Raw genomic sequence first — 18,058 nt, forward strand, 5'->3', positions numbered from 1 at the left:
AATGGCTAAGGTGTTTGACTGACAGTTGCAGGACATCCAGTTTCAAGTCCCAGTCAGGATACCCCCCAAATACGCTTACCCAGGCAAACCCAGGCTTAAGGACCTATGGGGGGAGATATTGAGCAATGATCTTATACTTTTATTCACTATTAGTTCACATTTCTAATTCAGGGGATTAGGGAACAATAGCAAAGCGTGGCAAAGGTCTGCCAGAAGGCACAGAGCCCAACTAGCAACTAGATTGAACGACACCGGTGTATTGAATCTTTATGAGTTTTGAGCTGGGTAAGGCTCTGTCCATTGGCCGTGTTGCTGACATCGCTGATCCTTGTTTTACCTAGCACTGATTGCGGTACTGTCCAGGTTGCTGAAACATTATTTACGTGTGTGCTGGTTTCATTGCACAACTTGGAGTTACCGTTAGATTCCCTTTATTTTACCTGCAGCCTTTCCCAAACAGTTAGAATAGGAAAAGGGAATATAGCGACCTTAGTATATCTTAGTAGGCCTTAGCCTGTGACATCTTGGTGTAATGGCTAAGGTACCCAGGTTTGAGACACCATCGGGCTATGGCAGGATACATTGAGCAATTTTGCACAACAGGAGGTGTCCTCATAACCACATGGGGTATATTACACCACAATACTTTTGGTTGTTTTTAAAAATATTCTATTCATTAAATGAGATATACTGTAGGTCTACACTGAACCGAAGGTAGCCTAATGACAATTTATACAGGATAGAAGGCATCTGACTATGACTTCCTTTTGTGAAGTCAGGGGGTATCACCGTTTTTCTGTCATAATTCAAGTCAGTCAATTTCACAATAGAATACTATTAACCAGCTAGGCTGACACGCAGCCTACTACTCCCGTCAGTGACTGCGGTTGGCAATTTGAGAATTGACTTGAATGCTGATTTGAGGAGAGATCGACAAAGACAGGAGATTAGTGGATTTTTAAAGGAAAAAATGGGACGATGACGGATTGTGAGGAGCTGTCCAATTGTTCAAACGCATCTGCTTTATCAGACAGACTAACAATTCCCTCCGTTCAAATCCAGGGACACTTCAGCAAGGAATCGAGGAAATATAGATTCAAACGAAGCAAAACTTCTAAGGGTTTTGAGCCGTCGGTCCTCGCACTGTGTGGTATCGCTGAGAGGACGCCCCATAGAGGCATTTGAAATGAATTCAGCACTGGGCCAGGCGGTCAGCAACCCAAAGTCGAGTGATGTAACCGTTTCATGCGCCAAAGGCAAAGAGGAAAAAAAGGGAAAAAATCTAATCAGAGGCTGGAAAAAGGAGAGGGATGCTTTCAGGACGAGGAAAGAGAAACATGATGGTCAAAGAAGTCCCATCTTAAATTCTATACCTGACCATTTATGCACCCTCGGAAGCAAAGCGAATCCGTGTCATTGTGCAGGGGGCAGAATGGAAGACATTACCAAAAACGGTTTGGATTGTGGAATAAAGGGCAGCGCTATTGTTGTGAGGAAGAATGACGACACTGTCACAACGGCAAAGAAACTGAGAACAGAAAAGGTAAGCTTAATGCACGTTTTAAAACATGTAGGCTACCAATCATTATCTTATTATCTTAATTGCCGTGGAATATTTTTTTTCATAAGAAAGGTAGCCTAACAGGATTACTTGGCAGATGTTTTATGCATGAGTAAGGTAGCAGCCTAATAGAGATACAGTTATATCATGGTAATCCTTTATGTGCACAGAATACACACAGCTGTTCAAGAATGCAGTTCCAAGGGCCCAGGCCAGAACATCCCCCCAAAATATAGGCTAAGAATGACAAACGAATATATAATGTACAGTGATGTGGCTACAAAACACTACCACACTATTATTTACAATATATGATGTTATTTACAATATGGACAATGATTTAATAATGAATATAATGACAAGGTACCCTAAGCACACACGCAAGCAGAGAGGTTTTGCATAGCTGTGACATGTGAAAGGCTATAACCAGATGTAAACCTGGGGAATCACCATAATCTCAGACCCATCAGTTGTATCCTAACCCAATTAGTTTATTTTATTAGCATGTCCTCTATTTTGTTTATACTATAACTGAAACTCCACAGCAAAAGGAAGGGAAGTTTCTTCGGGTACTAATTTCTTATGCGTATCCTTTTACAGTTTCTGTAATTTATGGTTAATGTTAATGCTATTGGAGGCTGTTGCCCACCATTGATTGTTCTCAGGGAACAGTCCCACACTCTCCACAATTTTTACCTGAGTCTTTTAATTTGATTTATCTTAAATAGCTTAGTAGGGACACCACAAAGTCCCAACCTACATAGGCAGTTTTTTTTATAATGATTTAATCTAATTTGTTACAAGAGAAGACGCCTATCTTTCTCCACGACAGATGCCACCAGTAATCAGTGTTTTTCACTCAGCAGCAGGGGAAGTGGAGTGTGTGAACGGTAGCCATCTTTTCTCCCTCCTCTTGGCTATCAGCTCCTCACCGTGCTGCATATTAAAAATCACACATAGCTTGTAACAATGAACGCTTGTGTTGCTTTTATGGTTACAAGACAAGGCATTCGTGATGAAGACAAGCCCTAGGTTTTTGACTCATCATTGTGGTCAATGTTTGAGACGTTTGCTGAGTGATTCTGTCTGAGGGAGGGAGGGTACAGGACTGTGGCATTGCATCTTGCAATCAAAGCAGGGGAGCATGCATCAGTCTTTGTTTTTGTCCCTTCATAGGTATCTGATCAGACACAAACAACCCTTTAGGAATTACTTCTCTTTCAAATGATGTTATATGCATACATTAACATTTTAAAATGACATAACACATTTAGTCAGAAGTACAAACATGTTCAGCACTGCATATAAACCTAAATAGCAAAAATACATGAATGACAATCTTTTTGCAGTTACAACACAAAGCAATAGTATTGCTTGTTCTTTCTTATTTGTTTCTCAGGTCATGCAGAAATGCTATTTTCATCGAATATTTCATTAAACTGCTGAAATGTGTACATCACTGGTATTCAAAGATATGTATTTTTTTTTAGATTAATTGTCAATAGCTGCTTGTAATTTTATGAAATTACCAATAAGCTTTGGAAAACAACACTTTCCTTTGTTTATTACCATCCCTATGATGAACATAGATATGAGATTATTTATGAATTAAAGATCAGGATGCTTAAAGGCCCAGTGCAATCAAAAAAAAAAAATCTGTGTTTTGTATCATACAGTGCCTTGCAAAAGTATTCATCCCCCTTGGTGTTTTTCCTATGTTGTTGCATTACAACCAGTAATTTTAATAGATTTTTATTTGGATTTCATGTAATGGACACACACAAAATAGTCAAAATTAGTGAAGTGAAATGAGAAACATAACACAAAATAAAAAACAGAAAAGTGGTGCGTGCCCCCCCTTTGCTATGAAGCCCATAAATAAGATTTAGTGCAACCAATTACCTTCAGAAGACACATAATTAGTTAAATAAAGTCCACCTGTGTGCAATCTCATCTGTCACATGATCTCGGTATATATACACCTGTTCTGAAAGGCCCCAGAGTCTGCAACACCACTAAGCAAGGGTCACTACCAAGCAAGCGACACCATAAAGACCAAGGAGCTCTCAAAAACAGGTCAGGGACAAAGTTGTGGAGAATTTCAGATCAAGGTTGGGTTATAAAAAAAGATCCGAAACGTTGAACATTCCACGGAGCACCATTACATCCATTATTAAAAAAATGGAAAGAATATGGCACCACAACCAACCTGCAAAGAGGGAGCTGCCCACCAAACTCATAAACCAGGCAAGGAGGGCATTAATCAGAGAGGCAACAAAGAGACTAAAGATAACACTGAATGAGCTGCAAAGCTCCACAGCATGGATTGGAGTATCTGTCCATAGGACCACTTTAAGCCGTACACTCCACAGAGCTGGGCTTTATGGAAGAGTGGCCAGAAAAAAGCAATTTCTTAAAGAACAAAATAAGCAAAAATGTTTGGTGTGAGCTAAAAGACATGTGGGAGACTCCCCAAACTTAAGGAAGAAGGTACTCTGGTCAGATGAGACTAAAATTGAGCTATTTGGCCATCAAGGAAAACACTATGTCTGGCGCAAACCCAACACCGCTCATCAACCCGAGAACATCATGCATGGTGGTGGCAGTATCACGCTGTGGGGATGTTTTTCATCGGCAGGGACTGGGAAACTGGTCAGAATTGAAGAATAGCGCTAAATACAGGGAAATTCTTGAGGGAAACCTGTTTCAGTCTTCCAGAGATTTGAGACTGGGACGGAGGTTCACCTTCTAGCAGGACATTGACCCTAAGCATACTGCTAAAGCACCACTCGAGTGGTTTAAGGTGAAACATTTAATTGTCTTGGAATGGCCTAGTCAAAGCCCAGATCTCAATCCAATTGAGAATCTGTGGTATGACCTTAAGATTGCTGTACACCAACGGAAACCCATCCAATTTGAAGGGGAAGGAGCCATTTTGCCTTGAAGAATGGGCAAACATCCCAGTGGCTAGATGTGCCAAGCCTATAGAGACATACCCCAAGAGACTTGCAGCTGTAATCGCTGCAAAAGGTGGCTCTACAAAGTATTGACTTTAGTAGTTATGCATGCTCAAGTTCTGTTTTTTTGTATTATTTCTTGTTTGTTTCACAATAAAAAATATTTTGTATCTTCAAAGTGGTAAGCATGTTGTGTAAATCAAATGATACAACCCCCCCCAAAATCGATTTTAATTCCAGGTTGTAAGGCAACAAAATAGGAAAAATGCCAAGGGGGGTGAATACTTCCACAAGCCACTGTATTGTACAACAGCTGGTGAAATGAACACTGTAACATGTGAAAAAAATGTGATCGGTGTTATTTTCTGATAGTTTCTGGTAGAAAATTCAATCTATACAGGACCTTCTAATCCGCCTGTTTGCATGGGTGGGAGTTTTGGCTTGCATGATGACATCACCAGGCGGGAAATTGGTTAATAGACCAATAATAAAGAGAGTTTCAAAGCTCTCTCCTAATAACAGCTAGTTTTAAGTTTCCCCTCCCCACTCAAACCACTCCAAGACAGTCCTAGTAAAATTCTTGCTTGAGAATTTTTTTTTGCTAAAAAGCTATATAAATCTTATGATTTTATTGATGGAAAACTATTACAGTAAGATAATTGTTACACAGAAATTATTTGATATTGATGTAAAAACGGCTGCTTTGGGCCTTTTATGTTGAAAAGTCAGAGGTGATATTTGACTCCTCCTCCTCCTTTCCGTAGGTGGATTCAATGTTTACAGTGCCTGCACCCCCGCCACCCGGCCCTCAAAGCCCAATGTCCAATGCCCCCTTCTCTTCACCCATCTCAAAGCAACTTCTGGTGAGGACCAGATCCATAGGAACCAACACACAAGATGGAGGGCCAGACACCGATTCATGTCGCCCTGGCCCTTGTCAGCCAGGCACCAGTGTCAACCTGGAGGGCATTGTGTGGCATGAGACTGAGGAAGGTGAGGATTCCATTCCTCCAGCTCTCCTAAAATTTCAGCATTCCACCATGTGGTTCAGCATGTACATGATTGACCATGAATGAAAGGCTGGTACAGTCGCTTATATCAGTGGGCATAAAACAGTTTATTCCACGGTAATATTATTAACGGTAAGCCAGTATTAATAATTATCATCTGATCAAAGGTAGGCCTTAGCCTTGCAGAGATGTAAACTTAACCGTATTTACAGTAGCCCAAAACCGAGAGGCTCGATTTAATCTACTTCACTGAAGAAAGCAACATTGCTGGCTCACTTGAGTACTAGAGTGTCACTTATAAAACTGAATTTGGTCTTTGCACACGGCCAACAAAGTGATTTGTGAGCTAGAAAAGGCTTTTGTATTCAAGGCTGGTTTTAATTAAAGGATCTCTGCTGATGTAACAGTGTAACAGACCATGAGAGAATTCATCTGATGTGTGTTCTGTTTTTAAGAGGCCTATTATTCCTGTAAAACTCGGATTTGAAGAGAAAGGCTGTTGCCGTCTTATTTGGAAGCTATGCCATGGGACCTCCCTAGTAAGACACCTTAGCGTTCGAGGGCTGCAGAGATGCCGAGTGCATATTGATTAGGCAAATGCTAATTGCAGACCACCATCTTAATGTCCCCGACTGTGAGCTAGATTTTGATGTATGCATATCAAAATGCAATTGAGGGGTTTGATTTTATTTTCAGGAATGTTGGTTAAATGTATATTAATTGAAAAACACATGTTGTGAAAGAGAGAGTTATTTTTGGGGGGCTAGTGAAAAGACGGACATGATTTTGTTTGAAATACTGAACATTGCAAGGTCATTTTATTTTAGAAACAAATAATATTAATCCACTCCAAACAACAGAACTCCAGTAGAAAAAAGTATCCCGATTGGGTTTTAAACAGTTACATGTAATAAAGTATCAATCCATAAATAAATACATATTAAAATAGTCCTTTGCTTGGACTATATTGTACAAATATAACATTAGTGATTTATTGTATCCAGGGGATGAACAGTGTATATACAATGTGTGTTTTCCTTTTGGAAAAATTGTATGGGGGTTTTACAGGTTTCTTTTCATTAGGATAAATCAATCTTTTTGAATTGCATTCTATACATTTTAGGGAAGGATTTAAGGAAGAATAAGGACATTGAAAGTCGTTTGCATTAAGTTGCTGATCAAGGTTGGATGGATGGATTCTTATTGTTTGAGTTACACTGCCCGCCAGGGGTTAGCCTACATTATTTTATTTAACTAGGCAAGTCAGTTAAAAACAAATTCTTATTTACAATGACGGCCTACCCCAGCCAAACCCTAACCCAGATGACGCTGGGCCAATTGTGAGTCGCCCTATGGGACCCCCAATCACGGCTGGTTGTGATACAGCCTGGAATCAAACCAGGGTCTGTAGTGACGCCTCTAGCACTGAGATGCAGTGGCTTAGACCGCTGCACCACTCGGGAGCCCCCTAACCCAAATTGAATGCGATTACATTCCTAAAGGTGGAAAAAATATTTAGAGAAACGTAACTTATGATTGGACAGACAAATATCATGGAAATGATTCACAAAATGACTCACTTTCGCACCAGCTGTGAAAACCATATGGAACGTTCCATCCACCTGGACAATGGATATAGAGCATCTTGGGGGGAAAAAACGAGTGTGCTGGATATCACATTTAGCAATAAAACACATTTTAAAGCACACCTAAACTAAATGTTTGAAAGTTTGATAACAGCCATAATTCATGCACATAGAAAGGGACCCATGAGCATCTGAAAAGTTTATTGTGTTTTGGACATAAACCCTTCAATTGCAGAGCTCATTCAAATTGTCACAACAACAAGACATTTCGGTTTGCAGTTCACAGATTTTAGTGTTTACTTTCAAGAAAATTAGACTAGAATCCAAACTACTTTATATGGCCATTTGCCAAGGCAAGATAAAGGTGTAATATGTTTTCATACAAATCACTTCTGTAAAGGCATTTCAATATACTCGGTACAGTGAAATAATAATGTGCAATATCTATTTGATTCTCGAATATCTTCATTCTCGACTTTTGGTTGTCTTGGAGAAATCACAGAGGGCGATTGGCTTTTAAAATGTTATTCATTCTTTGTGTAAAAAAAAGGTAAATTACATAATTTAGCCTTCTTGGTGCTGTGGTAAGAACAAGGCTATATCCCACATTGTACTCTATTCCCTATATACAGTGTACTACATGGGCCCTGGTCAAAATAATTGCACAATATAGGGAAGAGGGTGCCATTTGGGACGTAGACCAAGCCTCCACAAAAGCCACAAAAAGAGGATCCCATCTATCAGTCTGATGTCATTTCATCTGATAAAAAGTTATCACAATGCCATCATGGTTGTCAACTGGACCTCCATCCATGCCACAGTTCAAAACACATCATTTTAAAATGTCTTTAATGTAACATGCTCCTTTTTGCTTTTTGAATTGTAGGTGTCCTTGTAGTCAATGTAACATGGAGAAAAAGAACCTATGTGGGGACTCTTTTGGACTGTACCAAGCATGACTGGGCACCACCCAGGTAATAATAAATATTCATCCTTTGTTGTATAGTATTGAAAAATAGTATATGAGTAGCCTATTTTGTTTTAGCCTTTTCTGTTGCCAAGAAAGCTGTCAGTGACTATGTTTGTTGCATGTCATTACCATTGTAAGTATTCAATAATGAGTACTTATGTAATTTTTGATGGATTTGATTGATTGATTTTATTTCCGTGTCATACACCAATTTTGTATAGATTTTTTTTGTATGGTTTACTATATATACACTACCGTTCAAAAGTTTGGGTTCACTTAGAAATGTCCTTGTTTTTGACAGGAATTTTTTTTTTTGGTCCATTAAAATAACTTCAAGTTGATCAGAAATACAGTGTAGACATGTTAATGTTGTAAATTACTATTGTAGCTGGAAACGTCTGATTTGCAATGGAATATCTACATAGGCGTACAGAGGCCCGTTATCAGCAACTGTTACTCCTGTGTTCCAATGGCACGTTGTGATAGCTAATCCAAGTTTATCATATTAAAAGTCTAATTGATCATTAGAAACCCCTTTTGCAATTGTTAGCACAGCTGAAAACTGTTATTCTGATTAAAGAAGCAATAAAACTGGCCTTCTTTAGACTAGTTGGGTATCTGGGGCATCAGCATTTGTGGGTTCGATTACAGGATCAAAATAGCCAGAAACAAAGAACTTTCTTCTGAAACTCGTCTATTCTTGTTCTGAGAAATGAAGGCTATTCCATGCGAGAAATTGCCAAGAAATTGAAGATCTCGTACCATGCTGTGTACTACTCCCTTCACAGAACAGCTAAAAATGGCTCTAACCAGAATAGAAAGAGGAGTGAGAGGCCCCGGTGCACAACTGAGCAAGAGGACAAGGACATTAGAGTGTCTAGTTTGAGAAACAGATGCCTCACAAGTCCTCAACTGGCAGCGTCATTAAATAGTACCCACAAAACACCAGTCTCAACGTCAACAGTGAAGAGGCGACTCCAGAATGTTGGCCTTCTAGGCAGAGGTCCTCTGTCCAATGTCTGTGTTCTTTTGCCCATCTTAATCTTTTCTTTTTATTGGCCAGTCTGAGATATGGCTTTTTCTTTGCAACTCTGCCTAGAAGGCCAGCATCCCAGAGTTATCTCTTCACTGTTGACATTAAGACTGGTGTTTTGCGGAACTATTTAATGAAGCTGCCAGTTGAGGACTTCGAAGGCATCTGTTTCTCAAACTAGACACTCAAATGTACAGTCCTCTTGCTCAGTTGTGCACTGGGGCCTCCCACTCCTCTTTCTATTCTGGTTAGAGACAGTTTGTGCTGTTCTGTGAAAGGAGTAGTACACAGCGTTGTACGAGATCTCCAGTTTATTGGCAATTTCTCGCATGGAATATCTTTAATTTCTCAGAACAAGAATAGACTGACGAGTTTCAGAAGAAAGTTCTTCTTTGTTTCTGGCTATTTTGAGCCCGTAATCAAACCCACAAATGCTGATGCTCAACTAGTCCAAAGAAGACCAGTTTTATTGTTTCTTTAATCAGTACAACAGTTTTCAACTGGGCTAAAATAATTGCAAAAGGGTTTTATAATGATCAATTAGCATTTTAAAATTATAATCTTGGATTAGCTAACACAACGTGCCATTGGAACACAGGAGTGATGGTTGCTGATAATGGGCCTCTGTACGCCTATGTAGATATTCCATAACAAATCAGACGTTTCCAGCTACAATAGTCATTTACAACATTAACAATGTCTTCACTGTATTTCTGATCAACAATGTTATTTTAATGGACAAAAAATGAGCTTTTCTTTCAAAAACAAGGACATTTCTAAGTGACCCCAAACTTTTGAACGGTAGTGTATATATATCTATATATATGTGTATATATTTTCTTCTTCTAGATTTTGTGAGTCACCATCCAGTGACTCTGATCTGCCAGGTGGCCGTGGCCGTGGTAAAAGGATGCGACTGGCCATCCCGGATCGACCCTGTGTTGAACCTGGGCTTGCCAAGGTCCGAGGGCTGCCACATAAGAGCCGTGGTGGGGGCATTCACAGCAAGGGCCGAAGAGGGAGCCTTAATCTGATCAATAACTGCAGAACACCTCCCTTTTTCACAGTTGAGGAGATCAAGCCAAACTCCATCCCATCTGGGAAGAGGAAAAACAAACCACCGACTGATCTGGATTTGAGTTTAGTCACAGATGACATGAAAAATGGAAACGGGAAGAGGATCCGTGCCAAGTCCCGGAGTGCTCCTTCCACTCCACAGGGAAAGTCGGATCCTACCTTTAACGATTCGGCATGTACCTCTCCCATACTGATAGACTGCCCCCATCCTCACTGTAACAAGAAATACAAGCATATCAATGGGCTGCGGTATCACCAGACACATGCACACTTAGATGTGGACCGGAAGCCAGAGTTTGAGGCTGAGATTGAGGACAGACTGTCTGATTGTGAGGAGTCCCTCAGTAACATGACTTTCGACTGCTCTGATATAACCAATAGCTCATCAAAGAAGCCCAGCCCCCTATATAAGGTTTCTACAATAGGGTCTCCAAAAAGCAGACGATTAATGTTCAATAGTGATCATAGTCCCATGGCGAATTCTAAAATGAGGAGGAATTCGTTGATCAAAGAGGGACTTATTGATGACTTGAGTAACTTGCCAATCATCTCGAACATGACTGTGGTACTGGAAAATTGCCTTGTTACTGATAGGAACTCCTCTGTGGAGATGCCTAAACTTGAAGCCGAGGGTTTGATCGATAAGAAGGGAGTGTGTGATAAAGGGAAAAAGGTTAATGGGAAAGTTGAGAAGTGTTCATCTAAATCTAGAACCAACAGGCCTATAGCTCCTGCTCCCCCAAAGCTGATTGCAATCCCCAACACTGTGTTCTCCACTAACACAACAGAAGCCAACACACAGCAGTCTTCCCCATCAGTAGCTGTTGGTGTCACCACAACAAAGAACCTCTCACTTAAACCCATCAAGCCAAAGTTAAACATCATGGTAGAGCCAAGTCTGGGTAAAACAACCCTAGTCACTTGCAAGGAGACCAGGAACAAAGACAAACGAAGATTAAAAGACAAACACAATAAAGAGACAAGGACCTCTAATGGCGATAGCATTCAACTAAAGATGGATGAGGGAAAGGTCGTGGGAAAAGAACCTTCTGGAAGCCTTCTGAAAGAGCACTTGAGCAAACAAGACGTCATGAACAGTCTAACGGAGTCTCAGGAGAGTAGAATGGCCAGCATCAGAGCTGAGGCTGACAAAGTGTACACGTTCACTGACAACTCTCCTAGTCCTTCCATAGGTAGCTCCTCAAGACTGGACTGTGGCTCCCTTGAAAGTGGAGATGGCACCACCACCAAAACTAACAGCCCGGCATACTCAGACATATCGGATGCAGGTGATGATGGGGGTTCAGACTGCCGTTCAGACACTAGGTCCAAAAGTCCAAGGTCCATCTCAGCCTCTGAGATGAACTCAAACAACAATCCCAATCTAAATCCAAAGACTCCTCCAGCTGTATGTATTCCTGCAGGGCCTGTCAAAGACCCCCAGTCTCCTTTTTACCACGGATATGACCCCTACTATATTCAGAATTACATGCAGACCAGCCAGTCAAACACAGCTGCTTTCCATAAGACCTCCACCCTTCAAGACAGTAAATGCAAAAAGGAGGACAATGAGGGTAGAAACACCCCGGAATTATTTGATTCGAAGAAGACTGATGTCATCAACTCAAGTTCGCAGTCCCAGCTTCAGATGGCGATGACACAAACACACACGGCTCTTGCCCAGTCCTTGTACTACGGCCAGTATGCACGAGGTCTTTACATGGATCAAAAACTCTTAATTGCATCCAAGTGCTGTGATCAGCAGCAAATCACCAAGCAGAGAGGAGGTCAAGCAAACCGAGAACCAGATGAGTTGAAACACATGATAACCTCGACATCTGTATTATCTAAGGGGACAGACTCTGTGAAAACGTGCTGTGCCAAACCTGGGCTCTCGTTTGCAGAAATGGATGAGCGACCCCAGACTCTGACCACACAGCCACAAGGGAAGCCGATGCTTGTCAATATGACAGAAAACCAGGGACTTGTCAAAGACAGTGATGAAATGAAATCATCCATGAATCCAAATAATCAGACAGATCTGGACTCAAATGTATCATTTTCAAATGTAAGTTTTTCACTCTGTCTTTAGCTATTTGGATGTTGGTGTGTACGACTGTTGTGAAGGTCAGATTGTCAGATTGTTGCATTATGTAAACCTTTAGTCCAGGTAAAGGCTGTTTATGTGGTACTGTAGATGTCCTTTTGCCTAATATTTTCAAGAAGACAGATTAGGAAGATAAGTTTTATTTTATCGGTAAAATCTAAGATGGCCATACTACTAAAGGACGTAACCCAATTTTAGATGTAAATGTAAACATTTAACATAAGTACCTAAGTAAGGAACATTTGAAAAGAAAAGTTGGTTTTGAGACAAATGTTGAATTTGCAGTTGATGGATTTGACTTGTCAATTCACAAACTGGGATTACTGGTATTCAATTAAATATTAAGAAAACCCATCACAAACAACACTTTTCCTCATCGATTTAGCATGCAGAAGTCCAATGCTGGTCCCGCCCAAATCAATCCAATAATGTGGAGCAGCAAAGTGAAGAGCATAGCCAGAGCTCAGAGGAGTTAAATGCTGACATGTCTAAGGAGTGGGAGATGCCCTCTGAGCCAGTGACAAAGTTGGGAGTAGAGCTCAAAAAGGCCACGAACCAGAACGTCACCACATCAGACATAGAGGACTGTGATAGGCTAGAGGAGCAGCAGCCAATAGGGGTCATGTCTGAGGAATCACAGAGTGCCAGGGTGGCTGTATCACCAGCGATGAACCCCCAACAACAACCCTATATCCAGTACCAGCATTCCTACCAATACCTACAGATGTGTGACCCCAGCAACAACTCTTACACGGTCAAGTCACCCACCCTGGTGCATAACTACCCACGTAAGTCTATATGGTTGGAGAAATTATGACTACAATGGGCAATAGAAACTGAAATCGAGTTGTTTGCTTGAATTCTTTTGCTTCATCATATTTTGTGTATTTAAGATTTTGGATTATATCACGTGTTCAAGATTCATGCCAAGTTTGTGTCTTTTTAAAGAGATTGCTATTTGGCCTGGCATTGTGAATGAATTTATTGAAGGGCTGTTTTCTAAATTGTGTTTTGTACTGTACATATTAGGTTTCCACTATCCTCTCTATGGGAAAACAGCAGGCAGAGAGGAGTCAGATTTGACTCAGAACAGCCGTAGTGTGAGCAGTAAGCCAGCCAGTGAGTCTACTGCCCTTGAGCTTCTGCAACACCACAATCTGCCATACCATGGTAAATCGCCTGCGGTGAGTGTCCATCAAGTATAGGCAGAATTGAGGCTGAAAAATATAAAGCAAAAGGGAATCCATGAAATGAACATGCATCAGTTTATGGTGGAAGAGAGAGGAAATTGAAATGAGCATCTGTGAGATACTAGCCCTATTGCAAGTGTGATCTGTGACATGCTGTTGAAATTATGATATTAGTGTGCAATACATACTGCATATACAGTACTACAAAGACATATTTGAGTAAAGAATCACCCTTTTTGTCAATAGCCTGGTGAGAAAGGATCCCTTGAAGGAGAGAGAGAGACTGACCGGGAGAGGAACCATGTTCCCTTTGCCAGGCACCTTCACACTCATCATCATACACATCTTGGAATGAGCTACCCACTCATGTCTGGGCAGTACGACATTTTCCAAGGTAAACAAACGTTTCCTGAATGATTGAAATGTAAAGTGAAAAGAATATTTTACTTTGAAAATATTGTATATTTCATTTCTAAAAACAATAAGTCTGTGATTGAGAGGAAGGCATGCTTTATTATGTATATAATATGTTGTTTTCTTTACCTATACTAAAGCACAATAGTTCATTAGATATAGCTAGATCTCTCATCTCTCTTTTGAAGGGATAAGCTCTAGAGCCCTGGTTTCCAGCCAGAAGGTGTTGGTACACTCATCTTCAACTGGTATGTCCTCTTAGTTGCCCAATCCATACCCTCTCTATGATAGGCCTATTGTTTGATACTTTTGTCAAAAGAGAAAAGGATCAGTACTGAATAATGACATGAAGTAAACTTTATTCAATTTTCTTTACTGTGAGAGGTAGGTATTGTATATAAAATCATTCTAAAATCAAATAAGATGTTCATGAATTCTGCTTCTACAGATAATGAAGGGAAGAAGTAAAACCATGTGACTGGCTCACATGAGGATAAGAAGATTTACAGGCATCAATTCCATGGTGTTATATTCATAGCCTCTATGGGAGGCAGAGACCAATTTCATTTGCGATTTAATCAATATTTTATAAGAGTCAGAGTAGTGGTATTGTAATATTGGTATGAGATATGTATCAAGTAACAAGACTTAAGTATTTTGCATTTGGATGCCTGTCTGAAAACACACGTTACAAACCCCATAGTGTCATAGAATCAGCCATAAATTGCCATGCTACAAAGTTTATATGCACATGTATCGTAATGTAAATCATATGGTTGAATGTACTGAAATTTGTATTATCCCAATGTTTTTTTCCGTTGGGAAACTGCAATTGAAGTGCAAGAGTCTATAAAGTGGTCCTCCCAGTATTACTTAATTACATTTGTATACTGTACTTGACTGTAGCCACTTGTTGATTGTATTGTCTTTGTGTGAGAGTAAATCTTCACATTTTACCAGTGCCATAGAACTGTGGTGTATATATTCTGTATAGTTACATGACATAGTATTAAATGCTTATTATTTATGTTTGTTTTCATTTCAATGCATTGTATTGTGATTTACATTACAGCACATTACTTGCATAGTCCCAGTGGTTGTTTTATTACTTGAATAGTGCTACAAACTCTGTTTACAAGTATTGCCATCTCTAGAGAAACTCTTCAATGAAGTTGCATGATGAGTGTAATTCACACAGTGTATCAAGTTACTTTGGAATCAATTAAACATGGAAACTGCTGTTGCTTTTTTATACTGTTTATGCCTTAATTCATATGTGTGGCAATCAGAATTAAAGGGTGTTTATATACACCTTATGTGTTCTGTCTATTTTGTCCTTAATAATGCCCATGCACTATACACTCTCTTCCAGGGCAGAAGGTAAAACAAGGGGGCTTGTGTCAGGGGGCATCTGGACATTTTACAAATTTGATTACATCTCTGTTAGTGAGCATTTCTACTTTGCCAAGATAATCCAGCCATCTGACAGGTGTGGCATATCACGAAGCTGATTAAACAGCATGATCATTACATAGGTGTGCCTTGTGCTGGGGGACAATAAAAGGTCAATCTAAAATGTGTAGTTTTGTCCAACATTTATGTAAAATCTTTGAAATTGTTGCATGTTACGTTTATATTTTTGTTCCGTATACAGTGCCTTATTAAGAAAGGATTCACACCCCTTGACTTTTTCCACATTTTGTTGTTACAGCCTGAGTAAAAAATAAATATTTAGATTGTGTGGGTCAGTGACAAAAACACACACTTGAAAGTGGAATTTCTTTATAAAAAAATAAAAAATGAAAAGCTGAAATGTCTCGAGTCAAAAGGTATTTTACCCCTTTGATAATACAAGCCTAAATAAGTTCAGGAGTAAAAATGTACTTCAGTCACATAATACGTTACATGGACTCACTCTGTGTGCAATTGTGTTTAACTTTTAATGGCTACCTCATTTCTGAACCCGACACATACAGTTGAGAAGTGAATTTCAAACAGTTTCAGCCACAAAGACCAGAGAGGATTTCCAATGCCTCACAAAGGGCACCTATTGATAGATGTGTAAAAACAGCAGACATTGAATATCCCTTTGAGCATGGTGAAGTTATTAATTACATTGTGGATGGTGTATCCATACACACAGTCACTACAAAGATACAGGCGTCCTTCCTAACTCAGTTGCCGGAGTAAAGGAAAACCACTTAGGGATTTCACCATGAGGCCAATGCAGACTTTAAATTAGTTACAGAGTTTAATGGCTGTGATAGGAGAATGGATGGATCAACAACATTGTAGTTACTCCACAAAACAAACCTAATTAACAGAGTGAAAAGAAGGAAGCCTGTACAGAATATAAATATTCTAAAACATGCATCCTGTTTGCAACAAGGCGAAACCGTACAAATATGGCAAAGCAATTAACACTTTTTATTCAGGACAAAAAGTTATGTTTGGGGGCAAATCCAACACAACACATTACTGAGTACCACTCTCCATATTTTCAAGCATAGTAGTGGCTGAATCATGTTATGAGTATGCTTGTAATTGTTAATGACTTTGGAGTTTCAGGATAAAAAAGAAACAGAATGGAGCTAAGCACAGGCAAAATCCTAGAGGAAAACCTGGTTCAGTCTGCTTTCCACCAGACACTGGGAGATGAATTCACCTTTTAGTAGGACAATAACCTAAAACACAGGGCCAAATCTACACTGGAGTTGCTTACCAAGAAGACAGTGAATGTTAATTTTTTTAACTTAAATCTACTTGAAAATCTATGGCAAGACCTGAACATGTTTGTCTAGCAATGATCAACCACGAAATTTGACAGAGCTTGAAGAATTTTGAAAAGAATAATGGACAAATGTTGAACAATTCGTGTGGAAAGCTCTTGGAGACGTTTCAAGAGAAGGCCCAGATGCAGACAGTGTCGATGTAACAAAAGTTTATTTCTAGAACAGGGGGCAGGCAAAACGACAGGCCAAGGGCAGGCAGAGGTCAGGAAATCCAGATCAGAGTCCATAAGGTACAGAATGGCAGGCAGGCTCAGTGTTAGGGCAGGGAAAATGGTAGAAACTAGAAAACAGGAACTAGAACAAGATAGGAGCAAGGTGAAAAACACTGGTAGGCTTGACGAACAAAACGAAATGGCAACAGACAAACATAGAACACAGGTATAAATACACTGGGGATAATGGGGAAGATGGGCGACACCTGGAGGCGGGTGGAGAAAAGAACAAAGACAGGTGAAACAGATCAGGGTGTGACAGTACCCTCCCTACCTGGGCGCACACCTGGTTGACCGGGGTTCTGGTGTTGGAAATCAGCGATGAGGCCTGGGTCTAGGACGTCCCAGCACCATTCCTCTGGGCCATAACCCTCCCAGTCAACTAGGTACAGGAATCCCCTGCCTCGAGGCCAAACCTTCACGAGACGCCTCACCGTGTACGCCGGTTGGCCACTGATTAACTGGGGGAGAGGAGTGAGCCTGGAAACAGGCTCGGTCTATAAAAAATGGTCAGATGAAGCAGATGCTAAACTACAGGTCTGCTTTACTATCACAGACTGGAACATGTTCCGGGATTCTTCCGATGACATTGAGGAATACACCACAGTCACTGGCTTTATCAATAAGTGAATTGAGGACGTCGTCCCCACAATGACTGAACGTACATACCCCAACCAGAAGCCATGGATTACAGGCAACATTCGCACTGAGCTAAAGGGTAGAGCTGCCGCTTTCAAGGTGCGGGACTCTAACCTGGAAGCTTACAAGAAATCCCGCTATGCCCTGTGACGAACCATCAAACAGGCAAAGCGTCAATACAGGGCTAAGATTGAATCATACTACACCAGCTCCGACGCTCGTCGGATGTGGCTGGGCTTGCAAACTATTACAGACTACAAAGGGAAGCACAGCCGCGAGCTGCACAGTGACACGAAGTCTACCAGACGAGCGAAATAATTTCTATGCTCGCTTCGAGGCAAGCAACACTGAGGCATGCATGGGAGCACCAGCTGTTCCGGACGACTGTGTGATCACGCTCCCCGTAGCCGAGGGGAGTAAGACCTTTAATAAACAGGTCAACATACACAAGGCTGCGGGGCCAGACGGATTACCAGGACGTGTGCTCTGGGCATGTGCTGACCAACTGGC

The 18,058-nt window shown here is 40.6% G+C and overlaps 1 protein-coding gene across 1 annotated transcript; it reads left to right on the plus strand.

Moving 5' to 3' along the window:
• Positions 1 to 1,079: 1,079 nt before the first annotated feature.
• Positions 1,080 to 15,216, plus strand: znf608 (zinc finger protein 608). The gene is made up of 9 exons (XM_029638650.2): positions 1,080 to 1,543; positions 5,283 to 5,511; positions 8,001 to 8,088; positions 9,967 to 12,262; positions 12,687 to 13,089; positions 13,331 to 13,485; positions 13,738 to 13,885; positions 14,094 to 14,153; positions 14,354 to 15,216. The coding sequence occupies exons 1-9, from the start codon at positions 1,187 to 1,189 to the stop codon at positions 14,371 to 14,373; spliced, it is 3,756 nt and encodes a 1,251-aa protein (XP_029494510.1). The 5' UTR covers positions 1,080 to 1,186; the 3' UTR covers positions 14,374 to 15,216.
• Positions 15,217 to 18,058: the final 2,842 nt, after the last annotated feature.

Source organism: Oncorhynchus nerka, linkage group LG27 (genome assembly GCF_034236695.1).
Source record: "Oncorhynchus nerka isolate Pitt River linkage group LG27, Oner_Uvic_2.0, whole genome shotgun sequence".
Lineage (NCBI taxonomy): Eukaryota > Metazoa > Chordata > Actinopteri > Salmoniformes > Salmonidae > Oncorhynchus > Oncorhynchus nerka.

Coding starts and splice junctions, on each gene's coding strand:
- znf608 (XM_029638650.2), top strand. CDS start 1,187: ATGAATTCAGCACTGGGCCAGGCGGTCAGCAACCCAAAGTCGAGTGAT. Junction 13,090..13,330: donor CCTGGTGCATAACTACCCAC/GTAAGTCTATAT, acceptor TGTACATATTAG/GTTTCCACTATCCTCTCTAT. Junction 14,154..14,353: donor GGTACACTCATCTTCAACTG/GTATGTCCTCTT, acceptor CTGCTTCTACAG/ATAATGAAGGGAAGAAGTAA.